This window comes from Poecilia reticulata, chromosome 13 (assembly GCF_904066995.2).
Source record: "Poecilia reticulata chromosome 13, P_reticulata-male-v2, whole genome shotgun sequence".
NCBI lineage: Eukaryota > Metazoa > Chordata > Actinopteri > Cyprinodontiformes > Poeciliidae > Poecilia > Poecilia reticulata.
In genome coordinates, this window is record NC_088842.1 from 8,202,615 (window position 1) to 8,220,680 (window position 18,066).

The 18,066-nt window shown below is 37.9% G+C and overlaps 1 protein-coding gene across 1 annotated transcript; it reads left to right on the forward strand.

The window, feature by feature from the left end:
- Positions 1-420: 420 nt before the first annotated feature.
- jam3a (junctional adhesion molecule 3a) lies at positions 421-16,970 on the forward strand. The gene is made up of 9 exons (XM_008425005.3): positions 421-663; positions 8,803-8,874; positions 9,015-9,128; positions 9,310-9,462; positions 12,948-13,150; positions 14,829-14,928; positions 15,324-15,450; positions 15,539-15,590; positions 15,717-16,970. Exons 1-9 carry the CDS (start codon positions 600-602, stop codon positions 15,750-15,752), a joined length of 921 nt encoding a protein of 306 aa, XP_008423227.2. The 5' UTR covers positions 421-599; the 3' UTR covers positions 15,753-16,970.
- The last annotated feature ends 1,096 nt before the right edge of the window (positions 16,971-18,066 follow it).

Here is an 18,066-nt window from a genome sequence, read left to right on the forward strand (position 1 = left end):
TGCTTAATGTTACATTTGCCAATTTATGAAAATTTTTTTAAAACGATCATCACATTAGAAAAAACAAACAAAACTTATCCGTGGTGACTCTGCATCAACCACTTGTCCTTTATGACCTTTTACCTTATATTCCCTCTGCATTCTGTTTTTATAGTACGGACCAGTATGTCTTGTGAGGACGTTTAAATGCATAAATCAATAACAGTGAATGTAAATAATGTAAAAAAATAAAAATAAATAAAAAGCAGTCAGCTGTTTAAATTTTTTTTTTCACGTAACCACTAGAGGGTGCGGGTCACCCCTTTCCCACGACATGTGCTCAGAGTGCTTTGTGTGTGTGTGTGAGAGAGAGAGAGAGAGAGAGAGAGAGAGAGAGAGAGAGAGAGAGAGAGAGAGAGAGAGAGAGAGAGAACGAGGAGGCATTGTTTGACTCCGCCTACCGCCTGTCAGACAACGCTCAGGGCACCACTCACACATACACACGGTCCACGCTTGTAGCTATGGAAACTCGTCGATGGCAACATCCACCAGTCAGTTCGGAGCCCATCCTCATACCTCTCAGAGGTGCTGAGTGTGTGCAGCTGTACGGCGGTCCCTGAATGAAACGCTGCAAGATGGCGATGGCGAGACTCGTCGCCTGCATTGTTCTGTACACCAGCCTAGGTGAGTTGCTCGTCCCCTTCCCTGTAAGCTCTCATGAAGGCGTACTTAGTGAGGTTTGGGTCCCGTTAGTAGAACGAGAGCTGTAGGTCGGAGCTCTCTGCCCGCTAACCAGAAGGCTAGCTTGATGTGGACAGGCTGGGGAATGTCAGCTGAGCTCAGATGGTTTCTGTTTGTGTGGTGCTCTATAGCTTTTAGGATATTTTATTGCTAAAACCAGCTTTTGAATTAAGACCAAAAATGGGGTTTAAACGCACATAAGCAACAACAACAACAAAAAAAAAACATTATTCAGCCTTTTGTTAATGGTACAGCATTGAGAAAAGAGACAAACTTAACTATTTTTCTTTATCTTTTTTTTTTTTTTACTGTAGAAACATGGGAGCATCTGTGTTTGCTTTTCTTAGCAGATGTCTCTGAGGAAATTTCCAGAATAAGAACAAATGTTTGGTTTGAAGCAATAGGACAGCCACATGGTGGTGACCTGTGGGTATTTGAAATCCCAGGCCTGCTAGACAGCATACAGAAATGTTCTGCATGCATGCATCTAAAATACTCTGAGCTAAAAAAACAAAACAAAAAATAAAAATAAAACAAAGAGCTCAACTCACGGGGCTTCGTTTATTCTCTGTAGACATTTACAATTTGTAAAGTTATTTTTTCAGTAAGTGAGAATATAGTTGACTGAAAACAGGATGATGTGTTTTACTTTCTTTCCTCTCCACAAGCTGAAGAGTTTGTGCGTCTCCAATTTGGCAGGAAATTAGGTTTTGGCCCAAATCTATTTATTTTGCTCATGTGATGGATTTTGGAGTACAGTGAGTGTTAACATATTAACCCATTGAGTGTGTAACTGTACTATATAGTTTTATGTCTGGATAAAACTGGACAACATGATAGACTTTGATGAGCAGGCCAAATAAAAAAAAAATCTATTAAATTCATCCAAACAAAGAACTTACAACATTTTCAGTCTATAAATGCTGATTTAGTAAAAATAAATATATAAATGAATAAATAAATAAAGGTAAAACTAAGAGACATATGATTTGAAGGATAAATGGAGATTTTATTGTAATTCCTTCATACAACATCATTACAACGGATTCAAAACCACTGATAACCCGAAGCTATTTTTGTTTCTCCATCATTGGTTATTTTTCTTTGGGGAAAAAAAAATGAAATTAGCAGATCAGCCCGTAAAAGAAACTAGAAATTTGCAAGGAAAACTCTTAAAATGTGCATCTCTAATCATAACAGCGTGTTCAATAAGATGGGAATTCTTTCGCAGGAGCAAAATGATGAAGGCGGGGCGCTTGTATCCATTTTAGCATCAGTAGAAATCTCCTGACAAAGAGTCGACTTTCTCAACCGAATATCTGCCACAGATCAATATTGTACACCAATGTCAACGCCCGGGAGTGACCTGTGATGGATGTTGGAGGGGGGAGTACAGTTCAAAACCAGCAGGAGAAATGATGAAAATGATGAAAATGCACGCTTTCAGACCGGAGTTGACAGTATACAACTGTCTAACCTCAAGTTTTCCAAGACTCTGAATAATGAATAAGGAGAAGACGGAGCATTGTTTAATTCATCCTTGAGGCGCAGCGGTGGCACATAAAGCTGGATTCTTTTGGTTAAATGAACCTAAGTGAGGCTTCTGCTCTCGTTTTGTTCTAATTTTTTAATGAAGACGTGTGGTTCAGTTTGCCCAACTTCGAAATAATCTGTTTTTTTTTCTTTTAAATCACATTTTAGTGAAGACAAGCAGATATAGTCTATTACTTCTTTATTCAGGTAATTGTATGGCTGTGACTGCATGAGAGAGCATTCACAGCCCCACAAACACAAATACTCCTCTCGAAAAAACCATATTCATGTTAATACGTTTATTTGGGACACCAGTCTTATAAAGAAGTGTGATCGGTAACAGAAAACTAAACGCAGTAACGACATTTAATCATATTTTCACACTTACAGATGCTCTCATTGAACAACCCAGACAACATGGACAGTTTTAAGCCAGGCCTGTCACGATAACAGATTTTGCTAGACAATAAATTGTCCCAGAAGTTATCACGATATTGTTGCTTTGATACAATTTTAAAGTAATGTAATGGCATAATAATGCAAGAATACTTTCTCAAAGATCAATAAACTTTAAATTCTAATGAATATTTAACACTGGAAGTGGAAGACATTTTAAATATCCAAAATTAATACCGTGTTTCCCCGATAGTAAGACACCCCCGATTGTAAGATGTATCGAGGGTTTCAGGGGGGTCGGCTACTATAAGCCGTACCCCGAAAGTAAGACATACTTTCGGGGAAACACAGGGGTATTGCCGCCTCCCTCTCATCTAGCTGTGCGCCGCCTCCTGCCCACGTCCGCACCGTACCCCTCTCCATACGTCACCGCGCCGTCCCCTGCACTTGTCACTGCCGCCTCCTGCTTAAAATACGGTAATACAATACTGTTCAGGTTGTTGATAAATGTTAATTTTATGGTTAAAACAAAAAATTCGACAATTTTTTCCAATATAAGACATACCCCGAAAGTAAGACATAGTGGGGCTTTTGGGGATAAAAAGAAAGTAAGACAATCTTACTTTCGGGGAAACACGGTAAGCAAAACAGCAGAAAAAAAACTAATGAAATTAATTATGAAATCTCTGCAAATAAGGGGCAAGTTGAGGCCAAAACACCTGACTGAAGAATTTTTGTCATCTCCGTTTCTGGTAGAAAGACAAAAACGATAAATCCTTTGCATCAAAAACCCATTAATTCAAGTCAGGCGTGTGGTGGCAGGAAAACCCCCTAAAATTAAAATTCAGAAAGTACCTTATTAATCCCATAGGGAAATTAAATGTTGCTGTAACTCATATTAATTCATGATTCCCAGAGGAAAAGAGGTGAGAACCACTCCATCAAATCAATTCAATTGAGTAAAAACTTTGTCATGTTTTGCATCTTGGATCATTTCACATCAAAACTTAGTACGTTCATCAGTTGGTCTTCGTGTCTCCCGAGGACTGTGGAGCTGCTAGAGGTGGAGAAAACTGCGGCTCCGTTTCTGGGTTTTTCCTCAGCCAGTGTCATCATACTTGTCGTCTCCGGTGATTTAAGAAGACCAAGACAAGGGCGAAGCACAGTTCATCTGCCCCTATCATACCAGTCCCTCCAGTACTAAATAACAACTCGGCTGCCTCTGTGTAATCTACTGGAAGGAATTTTTTTATTTTTTTATTTTTTTTATTACACACTCTGTCCTGTGAATCCCAATGGTCCTGGCTTCCAGCCTCGGCCTTTTCAGCATATTTGCAGCGACAGCACTGGAATGTCTGGGAATAGGCTTTTTATAGAGGCAGAGGATCAACAACTTCGGTTGCGCGGATGGGGACGGGCTCTGTCGGGTTTTCATAAGAGGATTTCAGAATTTGGCTATTTAAAAGCGGGGTTGCCTCCGAACAGGCTATAGAACCCATTTCGTTTGCGCCTCACAATAAGCGAGGGATTAAAATAAGGCCCTGCATTCGCCTTCTTCTCCCCCCCCCCCCAGCGAGATTATTTTAACAAACCAGAAACGCCGTTGTCGTCTCTTCAGCCCCGATCGTGTCACCGGGGGACAAAGCATGTCTGTTTAGATGCCTTTATTATAATCTGGCATTAATAATTAGCTGCACATTGTCCGGTTAATTGAGTGCACTCAGTTGTTCCCACAGCCTGAAAAAAAAACTCTACAAAGTGTTAATTTTATGGAAGTGGTCCACTTCTTTATACATTGTGGCCCAATTTAACCCGCAGCCACAAATCCAGTTATTGTGAAATCCAATTAAGAAAGTCTGAGAACTGGGCCTTTTTCCGCTAAGTGGACATGAGGGCAGTGACCTTTTGTTTAATGTACTTATCAAAACAGATGTTCCCTTCAAATCTGTACACCACAATATGTCTGTTAACTTGGAGCAACTCATTACACACATCGCAACCCGTGCGACTGGGAAAGCCTCCAGGTTTTGCTTTCTTTCTCATCTGGTTAAATGTCCTGAAACAGTTTGTGACCTCTTTTATTATTTTTTCTCACTATATAATCACAAACTTCACTTCCTTTTTAACCCTTTCATGCATAGCGATCACTACAGTGGACAGCTATCTAAAAGACATTTTCTTGTGCTTCTTCTGGATTTTTTTTGTTATAAATGCACACAGACCACTGAAGTGGACACTAACGCATCATAAAATACACTATCAACTGCTGGCCATCAGCTGCAAATGCAAGAAATTATTTTTGTTAATCCAATATGGCCGACAGCCAAAAAAGCATGCCAACCGACCCGGACGCTCATTCTACCGTAGACGACTCTTGCAAGTAAAAAAAATATTGTGACATCAGATAACCCCTAAAGAACAATACTACTGATGTATTTTTCAAATAACAACTTTGTATTTAGAGAAAATTACAATTGATCACCTAAAAAATTTTTCCTACCTTTTTTTTATGCCTTAAGAAAATGTAAAAAAAAAAATTGGAAAAAAATCCTGACACAAAGGATCATAATTCATGCATGAAAGGGTTAAGCATAATTTTGAAGTAAAAATAAAACATATCCATAATTTACAAAGCACTGTCCAAATAAAAATCAGAAAAATGTGTAGTTCGCTGGACGGTATTTTGTTCCAGTAATTATTGCGATAAATGATAATATTGTTGTTTTGAAATCGTTTTCAACTAGCATATTGATAGTTGCATAATAATGTGAGTTTTCTCTCTCAAAGACTAATAAACTTTCATTTTGTAAAGAACACTTAACCCTGAAACTGGAAGATATTTCAAATACCCAAAGTAAAAAACAACAACAACCGAAAACAATAAACAAACATTGACCAAATGTGATGAAGAAATGAACAGTGTTTTAGATAAAAAGGTAATATAAGATGTAAGCTTAGCCATTTTCCCGTGTTACAATACAGCATTGGCAAAGAACCACCTCAGCTAAATGATACTAACATAGGAATGTGTCTTCGTTAAGTCACAGACTACATGATATTTCTATTTACTCCATAAATATCAGGGCCTCCAGGAAGTTGCGACCACAGCTACTAATGAAAACATACTAATCACTTGAAAATTTTACACACACTTGGAATTTTCACTTGTATCTGACCATTTACCTTAACGTTTCTTGTATTCCCTTCGTTTCTGACTGAATCACTGCAACTCGGCTGAGTTTTGACCAATCCCCTTTAGGCCTACTACTAATTTAACTTCCTGTTTCACAGCTTTTCTTGAGAGTCGAATCTGCAAGATGAAAGCAAACGCTAAACAGTGACATTTGCCTATTTTTAATTTTTTATTTTTTTTTTCATGTTCTGTAAGATTTGCTTATGCGGTGTAAACAGTTCATACTAACTTGAATGGCCACATATGAAATTGCTCTTTTGCACTTTGACAACTCCTCAGGACATGATTTTATTTGTATTACGGGTTTTATTTCAAGAAGATGAAAATATTATTTGCACTTCAAATGTTAACTATTATTAGCTGCACAGTGGCACAGTTGGTAGAGCTGTTGCCTTGCAGCAAGAAGGTTCTGGGTTCGATTCCCAGCCTGGGGTCTTTCTGCATGGAGTTTGCATGTTCTCCCTGTGCATGCGTGGGTTTTCTCCAGGTACTCCAGGTTTCCTCCCACAGTCCAAAAACATGACTGTCAGGTTAATTAGCCTCTCTAAATTGTCCCTAGGTGTGAGAGTGTGTGTGCATGGTTGTGTGTCTCTGTGTTGCCCTGCGACAGACTGGCGACCTGTCCAGGGTGTACCCCGCCTCTTGCCCGGAACGTTAGCTGGAGATGGGCACCAGCAACCCTCCCGACCCCACTGAGGGACAAGGGTGAAAGAAAATGGATGGATGGATGTTTACTATTAAAATTCTGTGTTTTTTGGGCAATTTCAACTTTTTGTAAAATCATGTTGAAAAAGGTGCCGCAAAATCAGTCATTTTAGGCCACGATAATTCTAAAAAACATTGCAGAATAAGGGATGTTGCATTCATTTAATATAAAACTTGACAACTTTTTTTCTTGAGGACCATGCGGATTTTGCAAGTCAGGGCAAATTTCATACAGCAGAAGTGAGAGCAAAATGACACTTTTTGGCTTGTAAAGGTGGCCGACCCCTTGCTGCTGCAGAAGGAGCAGCATAATCGCTCCTCAAAGACTGTACAAGGATATGCGGGGGACGCGTTTGTTGAACGGAGTCTCCTCGTGTTTCACAGGATGTCCAGTCACAGCTGCAGTAAAAATAGATCCTGATGTACAGAGTGGGAAAGTCAGCATCAGAGACTGAAGCAGAAACCCGGGAGTCAAATCTCATCAGTGTCCTCGGCTGTGTTTACATGACCGGATACTTTGGCGGGACCTCGCGTTTCTTCTTCGTTTTTCTGATTAAGCAACAGTCTTTCCTCCCCCCTTTTGTTGTACCACGCAGCAACGTCTCAGGGTCACTCATCTGCTAACAAGAATGTGTTGAATAAATACCTCTGAATTCGCAGTGCCTCAGGCGAACAGGCACGTCTCGTTGTATTCAGGATTTGCTCGGCTGATTATTATTGTCTTATTCCTGCCCTCATTTACAATCCCAGTTGCTCTTCCCCTACCGCGAGCAGGAACGCTTTCATTACTCAGCGTGGGAGCCATTATTTGCATGTCTACCAAGCAATTACTGCATTTAGATGTGGCCTAAGCAACAAAAAAAGGTTGAATACAGGGTACCAGTGACTAAACACAGACACGCCGATTAACGATTTGAAGATTTTCTTAATTTATTGTCTTGTTGTACCCCGCCCCTTACTCTCAAATTCAGTTATTTACCAATTATACTGGCTTTTTGTTTTTGGTGGGGTTTTTTCTGGTCCGTTTTCGATGGAACTTGTGAATTATGCCACTTCCTTTCACGGTCTGACATTTAAGAAATAACACGAATTGCTCTGAGCAGTTGATGCAATCAGTGAACCTAAAATTAAGTTCATATCATGTGTTTTGTTTGTACCAGAGGGAAATCTAGATGGTAGATTAATTATGGTTCAAAAGCAAACACGTGCCTACTTTACTCAAGAAAATGTTTACTGAACATCTTTTGGTAAGCGCTGATTCGGTTAGCTTCCAATTTTTCTTGACTTCTGATTTTGACTTAATAATGTTTTTATTTCTGAGGGTTATAAAGAAAAGAATCCTGCAGTTAGTTTTTTTTTTTGATATGTTTGTTGTAAATGTGTACTAACGAGTGACTCATTGTTGTTCAAATCCAGGTTTTCATCGTGGACATTTTGTCATCCAGACATTTGTCTGGTGTCGGAGAGTATTACTGAAACTAACACTGAAAATTCAGTGAATGAGGTTGTTGTAATTATTAGATATGGAGGATTGACCAATAGTTTATTTTAAAATAATTTTTTAAAGCCATTAAGGTAAAAATCGGATGACGCCAGTTACCAGCCGATTTCCCTGTGCATCTCATCTTATAAATAAATAAAACTGAAAGAAAGCTCTGCCACTTTGTTGTCAGCGCTGAACTGCAGGACTGTAGTCTCCTTTTAAAACAAGACGTGCTTGAGAAGTACACTCTTATGTTGCTGCGTTCTCCTGAATCTGAGTTGAGCAGAGACATTTAAATCCTGGCTAACCGTCAAAACATTTGTATTTGCTTTGTGATAATCGTTGATTATTTAGTTTTCACTTACCATACAGTTAATCCACTTTCAAATAATTACTTTATTATATGTGATTGAGCAATCAACAGAGATATAAAGTGAGAATATTTCTGCTACAAGTTGATTCCAAAAGCCTTTTCCTGTGTGGTCCGCGTGTTCATTAAGTAGTAGAACTCAACTGTTTTAGCCTGAGGCATTAGTCCTCTTAAATATATAAATAGGAAGTAATTAATGAGACGTTTTCACACTGAATCAGATCCCAAGGCTCGCACGCTCTCCTGATTTATCTGTCTAATCTGCTGGTTATTAGGCAACGTGCCTGATTAATAATGTCTCCTGATGAAAATGCTTCATTTTTTTTTTGCTCTGAGGGTTACTCAGCATTTAGTAAGTTGTTTATTTTATTTATTTTTTTGGTTTTGCTTTTGTCCCCACAGGCCACATTCCATCATCGCTTGGGGTAATCCTTCGAACCACAGACAAGATTGTTTGGGCAAATGAGTTTGAGCGTAAGTTGCAGGAGAATAAATCTAACCTTTTTATCCAAAGTACCTTTTATTTCCCTGACCCGGGCTCTCAGTCTCTCACTCTTCCCCCCCCCACCCCCTGCCCCTCTTTTCTCTCACATGTTTTTGCTTTCTTTCCACAGCCATTGAACTGACCTGTTTAATAGAGTCTATCTCAACAAACAACCCCAGGATAGAGTGGAAGAAGATCAAAAATGGCGTTCCCAGTTACGTGTACTTCCAGAACAAGATCTCAGGTGAACCTCTCGGAGTGCGTGTCTCTTGGGGGAGGGAGAAACTCTGGAGCGTTTCAAAGCGACGCCTCGGAACTCGGCGCAAATGAATGGGCCCTTTGGAGAGCTCTGTTTCTGAAGCGTGAAGTCGCACTGTGTGTTTGAATGAGGAACTGTAAAGTGTTTTCTTCTCTCTTCTGAAAAGGGGACCTGGAGAACAGAGCCCAGCTCAGAGAGCCAGCCAACATTCTGATCTTCAACACCTCTCGGGCCGACACCGCCGAGTACCGCTGCGAAGTGGCCGCCATCGAAGATCAGAGGGACTTTGATGAGATTCTTATTAGTCTCGCAGTTCGAGGTACAGGGAGAAAATGTGGTTCTGATTCAGTGATTGAGATGCACTATGTTAAACATATTTTAAGAACAAAGTACCGCAAAGTTATGCTAAGAATCAGTTTCTCTTGTTTCAAGTAAGCACTTCCACATCTGACTAGAAGATCAATGTCCCTTTGTCCCTAAAATATGATGTGCACTCATGTGAAATTGCTAGACAACCATATACTGCATTGAGAGGTGCTTGCAGGATGAGCTAATGGACTACTGGTACTGAGTTCTGCAATAATTTCTTTTATGGCTGTGTAATTTTACGATATTTATCAATATTTCTTTTCCTAAGTATCAATTTTTCATACGCACATATCGATACATTAAATCCTACTTTGAGTTTTATGTCAAATCCACGTGAATTAAGTGACAGCTATCACAGGACATTTTTTACCCAGTTGCACATGTACATTAAAAATGACATTTAATGAAACAACCAGTTACAATTAATTACATAATCAAATGAAATAGATAAATTACATTACCTAATATAAGTGAATTCGACAAAAAAGGGTCCTTTTTTGCATAACCAAATACAAAAAGCCACGCAATTAACATTTAAACAAAGCAAACAAATAACAAATGTATAACAAAAACAACATTTATTACATCAATGTTACACCATCAGTTCAATTAATTTAATCCAAGTCTATGGAACAGCCACAAAATGTCACCACAATCACTCTGTCCCTCTAAAATCTTTCAGAAAATCTTAAAAATGTATCGAATCATATAGTTTGCTGAATATTGTGATATATATATATGGCATCATGAACAGAATATCGCGTATCATATTGTATTGTGAGATTAGTGTATCGCTACAGCCCTACTTTCTTTAGCGTGTTTTTTTTTCTTTGTCTGACATGATCATCAGAGGAAAATTACAACATATCTGCCTTAATTTACACAGAAATAAACACATGTTTAGTGTAGCTTATGGAGTTAATTTCAGCTATTTTTGAATTTGTAATGTTACAAAAGTAAATACTAACAATGTGGAACCCACTGGCTGCCATGTGAAGGCTCTCTGACTAGTTTTGTCATTGTCACTGTGAAACTTTGCATTCCTTAACAGTAGCAATGTTTTACCCAGCATCACAGGCTAGCAATTTCAACTTTATATTTAGACATAAGCCCCTGAGTACACTCTGACATGCACAGAGACAACTAAAAGAAGGAGAGTCAGCAGTCTTTGCTGTTTGTGGCATACACAAATCAAATTCAATCTGGAGAGACTCAGACAGAGAAAGAAAGCAATTAAAGAAAGTTTAATGACAAATAAACATTAGAGTCCTTTGGCGTTCAGGCCCCGGCCGGGGATGTCGAGATGGAACTTCGATAAGCTCAATAAACATTCCTGATGCTGCATAGGAATGTAATCCCCCCCGGGCCTGTACTGGTGGCGGCGGTCGAAGAAGGATGTGGCCTGAGACCCAGGAGCAGAAGGTGGAGATGGGGCAGAGGTGGGTTGTTCGCAGCTGGTAAGCGGAGGAGGCAGTGGCCAGGAGGTCCTTTTCAACTGGAGCTCGAACGATGATTGGCCGAAGCGAGGCTTGATCCAACGCTGATAGGTCCAGGGTGAAGAGAGGGAGGCTCTGATTGATGAGGCAGGTGAGGCTAAAGAGTCTCCCAGATTGAATTTGCGCCAAAGCTTCATGACTGCGTACACATGTGTAGTCTTATCAGCTACCCGGTTCAAATCAGTTCAGTCAATTAGCACACCTAATCATTATTTTGGTGATATGGCCGTCCTGTTAGAGTTTTAATTCATTTTCTACATGAAACCCCAATGAGAACGTAAAATATCTAGAAATCAGTAGGTGACTTGAATTCATCGGTTTTTAGCTGTAAAGGTTCTGACCGGTGACATCCTGTCTCAGAAGTCAATCACCCTAAGTGCTACCAAGTCGCTGTGACAGCAACATTTTTCACGTCAGACACTGAGGAAGGAAGGCTCAAACCTATTTACAGTATAAGTCACAGTGTCCATACATCCATAAAAAGTGTTAAAAACTCTTAGATTATGGTATTTCAAATTAAAGTATTAAAGTTTTTAAAATTAATTTAAAATTATGTATGTTGGCCTTAAATATGCTAATCACTGGTCTTAAATTTTGTGATGGCAGGACTATTTAATTTTATATTTCCTACATTGTGATTTTTGTGTTGTGCAAAAGTTTAAGCCAAGCACAGACATCTTCATTTCGTTCTGTGACTCGAAGCGGTTGAGGCTAACAGTAAGTAGCTGCTAACATACCCTTGCTAGCTGACTAGCTAGCTTTTTTTGCATCTATCATGCAGTGTGAAAAGCACAAAACTGCTGCCAAGAGTCACAAACAGAAATGTCACATTTAGGTCTGCTGCTAAAACTTCACAAAAAACAGTCACCAATGCTACTGCAAGCACTGATCTAAGATCGACACAAACTCCAAAGCCAGAGGGTTGGTGGGCTTTAAACATGGTGGTCAAGCACCAGTCTGAAGAATTTTATTTCAACAAAGTTGTTTTTACGGAAAGACATACAGCTGGTAATGAGGAGGGAGATGTAACCAAAACAAAAATTGAGAGACGCAGATTCATCTATGATAACAAATGGGGAAAAAAGATTTAAAGGACTGTAAATAATCTCTTCAACTAATATTAGAACATGACAATATCTATAATCTCACAAGGAATACCATTATTATACACACATAAATATAGATATGCAACTTTCTTTTATACATTTCAGTCATGATAAAAGTCTTAAATTTTATTAATAATGGTCTTAAAAAGTCTTAAACTTCAGTTGGTGAAATCCTGAGTGAGGATGACATAAGAAGCTATTTAAGAGGAAGCTGTATTTTCTAGAAAGTGTGTCGAGACGAAGCTGTGGTTCATTCAGGCTGCGAGAAGGTGAGAGAGAGTGAGACTTTCGGCATATAACAGAAGGTTAAACATATTCCAGGAAAGTTGCTCTGTATTGTCCTTTCTAGCGCCATCTTGCATGAAGTTATGCTAGACTTGGAAATGTTAGCAGCCTTTTGGAGATCTCTAAATTAGTTAACTAATTGTCATTTTTGCAATACTTGCTGCACTCAACATGCTGATAGAAAACAGTTTTGCAGCATCTGTTCTTTCACACGTGGCGAGATGTTGCTTCTGCTTAATGCTTGGAAAAATATTTTAGAAATGGTTTGATACCTTCTTATGTTAAAGCAAATAGAAGTTGGAATCAGACAAAATTGGAGAGCTTTAAAAAAACCTCAGCTTGGAAATCTGCCAAAAAAAAAAAAAACTCTTAGCTGTGCATCTCTGGTGAAATCACTTTTCTTCTGTTATCAGATTACAGGCTTCAGTTGTCACATGACACATTTATTTTCACCATGTGATGAGTTTAAAAAGCTAAAGATAATAGAAAAGTCCAAAGCCGTTGTACTGAGGGGAATTTATTTATTTATTTATTTTGCTTGTGTGCAGTGAAACCCGTTGTGCCGCGGTGCAGCGTGCCGGAGTCCGTCACCGTGGGAACGTCAACGGAGCTGCGATGTTTGGAGAACGAGGGCTTCCCGGCCTCTCAGTACCGCTGGTTCCACAACAACGAGGAGCTTCCTCAAGATCCAAAAACCAGCCAGAGATTCGTCAACTTCTCCTACATTATCAACCCGGACACTGGAAGCTTGGTACGAAGACACAAAAGCATTGTAAAAATCCACTATTTCTTAATTAATTTAATGTAGGCAGTAAAAACAACAAAAACTCATTCTTTGTAGAATTGTTTTAGTTCTATAGTAGCTGAGTTTCTTTTTGAAATCTATTTCAGTGGAAATCTTTAGTCTTAAACGTAGTTTGCTACAGCTTATGTAACATAAACAGCTTAATCTGAATAAAACCTTAACCATTGAATGACTAATTGCAGGATTAATCCCTCTGTGCAAAGATATCCTCTGAGAAAGCTTAGCTGTCATATGAAAGGAGGAGAATGGTGCATTCGATCGGCCATCTTTATAATTTACTAAAAAAGAAATTAAAATAAACCTATCTATAAACAGATGAAAATTATGAGTCACATCTTTAACAACATTTTAAATGTTGTCAACCGAATTTAGAATTTTTTTTTTATACAATCAGCTTTAGCTGAATTATAGCACTTGTGTTGCACATCCAACCTCACCCACTGAGGATCACAGTTTGAATATTTATGTACTTCACAAGGCTCCTGCAAAGAGAGAATTTCACTACAAATTGTGCTGCCAACTTGACATAATTAAATTTAGGAGAAAAGCTAACTGTATTTATTAAGTGCAGTTTATTTTTTTATTAATGTTTCAAGTCTGGATAAGTATAGAAAATGATTTGTGTTTTTAGTGTTTGATTTACTAAACTTCAAAAATCAAGATCTTGCATATCTTCTGAAACAAAGAATGGTCATTAGAAGTTAGTTGATTTCTAAAAACCAAGAACGACTATTAATTAAGCTTTTCTCACGATTTGCTTGTTGATCACACGGTGAGCGTGTCTCGAAAGTGAGTGGTTTATGTGACTCAGTCTCATCTCTGTCTTTACCATCATGTTAGTGACAGAAAAAGATAAACTCCAAGATCTTGTACACGCGTAACCAGATCCTACAAAAAAAAAAATAGAAAAGAACATCTCCACCACGTTGTTTAAAAAAAATAAAGTGGTACACTCGGTATCGGTTTCAGGAAATCTTTCATCCACATAAACTCGCACAAATTCGTCCTTGAACGTCATTGAAAACCTGCCAAACCCATAGGGGGTAGCGTAGTGCAAAGCTAAAATCTCTGACAACCAATAAGATTGTTTCAAAACCACCACGACTTCCTGTTAGGAATTAAACATGATGTGAGGAGGGTCATTTATGTGGACAGACGACGTATAGGTTGAACTAGTTTTAAATAGCTTTTTAGAATATGAAATTGATAAAACACAAGACCATGTCGATATATTGTCGTGTTATTTGTTGCAGATTGTAATGTAATGCAGAGGACCCCATATCTCAGTTTTCTTATGTACACACGTAAACACAAATACAGAGTTTCCTGGAATGTCTACTCTGGTCACTAGTAGTTTTTGCTGTTATTAAACTGAGTTTCTGTGCGGATGAACGGCCAAAACGCATAAAAAGCTCCAAAAAGAAATGCCATCATTGATCTATTATTAACCGGACTTCCACAGAGTTTGCTTTGGGGAAACTTTTTAGCTTTATTCTTGCTGTGGCCTAGTGCCTGCTGTTGTGCTGGTTGCAGAAGATCATATTTAGATAACCACCTTCTTCGCATTATTGCTTTTTGCTTTGTGAATGAGATACTGAGAAGGTTTTCAAAACGATCCCCACAGAAATTCCGACGTGTGAGGAAAGAGGACGCAGGCGAGTACTACTGCCAGGCGCTGAACGACGCTGGAAACGCTCAGTGTTCTCCGAAAGTAATGGATGTCTGTGAGTGATTCCCGTCAATTCAGCGTATTAACATAGCACCGATTCACAAAACATCATCTCAAGGCACTTTGCAAAAAAAAAAAAAAAACGTCAATTCAGTCTAACCACACAAACATTCGAATTGTTCCCAGTTATGAAGCCATCTGGTAAAGTTCAGTTAATTATCGAAATTGGTTTTAAAAGTGTGTTATCTGAGGAAACCCAGAGAATTGCATCAAGTCATCAACTTGCAGCATTCTCTGATGGGTTGTTTCTGACTCAGCGGTGTATTTCTACATGTAGCTCTGCAGCCTGTAAAATCTTAGCTATGGTCTATTCAATTTCCGGCGAGAAGTTGACATTTTGGAGTTTCCCATTTTAGTCGCCATCTGATTTTGCTCTGCGTCTCGTTGCAGGTGACATTGACGTCCTTGGAATTTTCCTCCAGTCTTGTGGCGGACTGATGGCAGTTGTCACTTTGATTTTTGTGATTTATTTAATGAAACGTTTGTGCTGTTACAAAAGTGTTTACAATGGAAACAAGTGAGTAAACCAATGCAGCTCTGAAGATGCGTAAAATCCACCGACGGTGTCACGTTTTCATTTCGTTCCCTGTTTTTTTCTGTCACAGTTACAATACTCCAGCACAGGCTCCTGCGATTGACTATGCTGACGCAGATGAGGTAGAGGAAGTTCAGAAATTACGAACCGCATCTGTGCGCCATTAAGTTGACTTACAGTAATATGAATACAATGAACGACAGGGTGTGATTTACTGATGTTTTTCTTCTTTCTCTGTTCTTCAACAGGGTCATTTTCGGCACAAATCTTCATTCATCATTTGACAACAATCACAGGGAGAAGCAGAAACAAACACTTTTAAGGTTACCTAGCAACAATGATGCGCAAGCTAACGAAGTTTAAGATGTAACATGGCACATTTACTCTCGGATGCACATTAACTCAACTGACTTGCCAAAGTATTCATTCGATTTGTGGCACCAAATATTTTTACACCTCAGATTTTGTTGTTTTTCCTGTTAAGTTTTTCTATTATTATTATTATTATTATTATTATTATTATTATTATTATTATTATTATTATTATTATTATTATTATTATTATTATTATTATTGTTGTTGTTGTTGTTGTTGTCAAACCACTCGTTTCATGTTCAAGTTCATTTTCCAACATTTTTGTATTGTACAATGAAAGCATTTCAAAGCTGTGAAATTTGATATTTGGCCCTCAGTGTTATCACAGGTTACTGTAAGCTACATCCTCCACCCCTCTCCATTTTTTTCAAATAATCCTTTTTTTATATGATGTTTCAAGTTTTTTACTGAGCAAGCTTGTTTTTGAAAACTCTTTTACATTAGATCAAAAGCCGTCCTTAATTGTTTTACCTACAAATCATTTAACTTACGAACAAACATTGTATATACTGTAGATAGGCGGGCTTAAAGTAGCAGATTGCTAAAGGCTGATCCAGATCCAACTCATAAGGCACACTGTATCAGCCCTTTTTTAAAAAATAAAAATAAATAAAAACATATTCACAAATGTTAACAAGTACAGAAATAAACAATGCATTTGAAAACTGTATGCCACACTATGCTGCAAAGTCTATATGTACCATTAAAGTGTTAGAGTTGGGATTTTTGGAGTGCTGTTCCTGTGTATAAGTGACCTTTTTGTGCTTTACAAGTTTTTTTTGTTTTTTTTTATGTGAGTATTGGACATATTGTCCGGTTGTGATTCAGTATAATATGTACTTATACACATACTATTTTGATCTTTTGATTTATTACATTGCACTCCATAACTTATTGTATATATCAAAATAACCCTGTTTGTCGGAAATAAATTTCACTGTATTTACTAAGTGTGTTTTCGCAGTGTTTGCGTCTGTCGGTAACAAAAGTTATGTCTACGCAGGCGTGTGCAAATGTTTTTGTGTAACAACTCAGGAACTGTTATGAAACGTCTGCTGTTCATTTGATATTAATGTTACATGTTGTTATTTTGTTACTATTAAATACATTTCAACTGCACAAGTAAATGGGTGTCATTTTGTGAATGATTTATTAGATCTGGTAGAGAACGTAGTTTGGTAAAAGCGTTTGCTCCAGAGCGTAGTTTGGTAAAAGTGTTTGCTCCAGAGAGGGAATCTATTGCGAAAATTATTTATGGAGGAAGGATTTTTTTTTTTTTAGGAACCAAAGTTTTGGCTGATAAAATTACTCCTTTTCTGCATTTTTTTTAAAAAAATTGCAAACACAAATGTATGTGTTTAAGTAAGCTTTTATGTGATAAAACAAGATAACATCAGAAAAAAAACATTCAGCAGGAAAGGTCTTCACCCTTGGCTCTTTCAACTATAAGTATCACTGGGTTGACTTAGCCTGAAACTGATCTCAATCTAACAACGCTCCAGTTCCTACTTCAAAAGCTATTGGAATTTGGTAATCGTATTCAGTGGCCAGTCTAACTACAATTAAAAAATACAAGCTAGATTTACATTAAAATTCTGTTGAAATATACTCACAAAAATAAGTTTTGTGAGCAAAATTCTCAGATGTGCATATAAGTAGTTTTTATTTCAGCTCTAATAAAGTTTGGGTATTATTTTATTTCACTTTGTTCTATATATTTCTTGCTAAGACATAAATACCATTGTCAAGAACAACCTCTCTGTATTATGGCAGCCATATTGACTGTATTGAGGTAGGGGCTGGTGAGAAACCTAAAATTGATTCGATTTCCAGGAACTGCTTAATCAAGCTTCAAACTCGGAAATGTCAACTTTTGAATAAAAATTGTTGACGTATAAATAAGCTACATCCTTAAACAAATAAAACCGAGCCAAATGATGTAGCGCTTCTTTCTTTTTCTTTTTTTTTTTACATCAGATAGCACTGCGTATTAAAAAGTGCTATTTTAAAATATCTGCAAAATGGTGACATTGACTTCAGTCACCAATAAATTAGCAGTAGCTGAACAGTCATTTCATTTCTATAATTAATGATGTTCAACTAATGAAAAACCGGGATACAGTTTATTAGAAACTAAAAATATTGCGTTTTCTAATATCAGTCGAGATACAGCTTGTGGTGTTTGAGTTTTAAAGGTCTACCACTGCATTTGCTTCTTTCCGG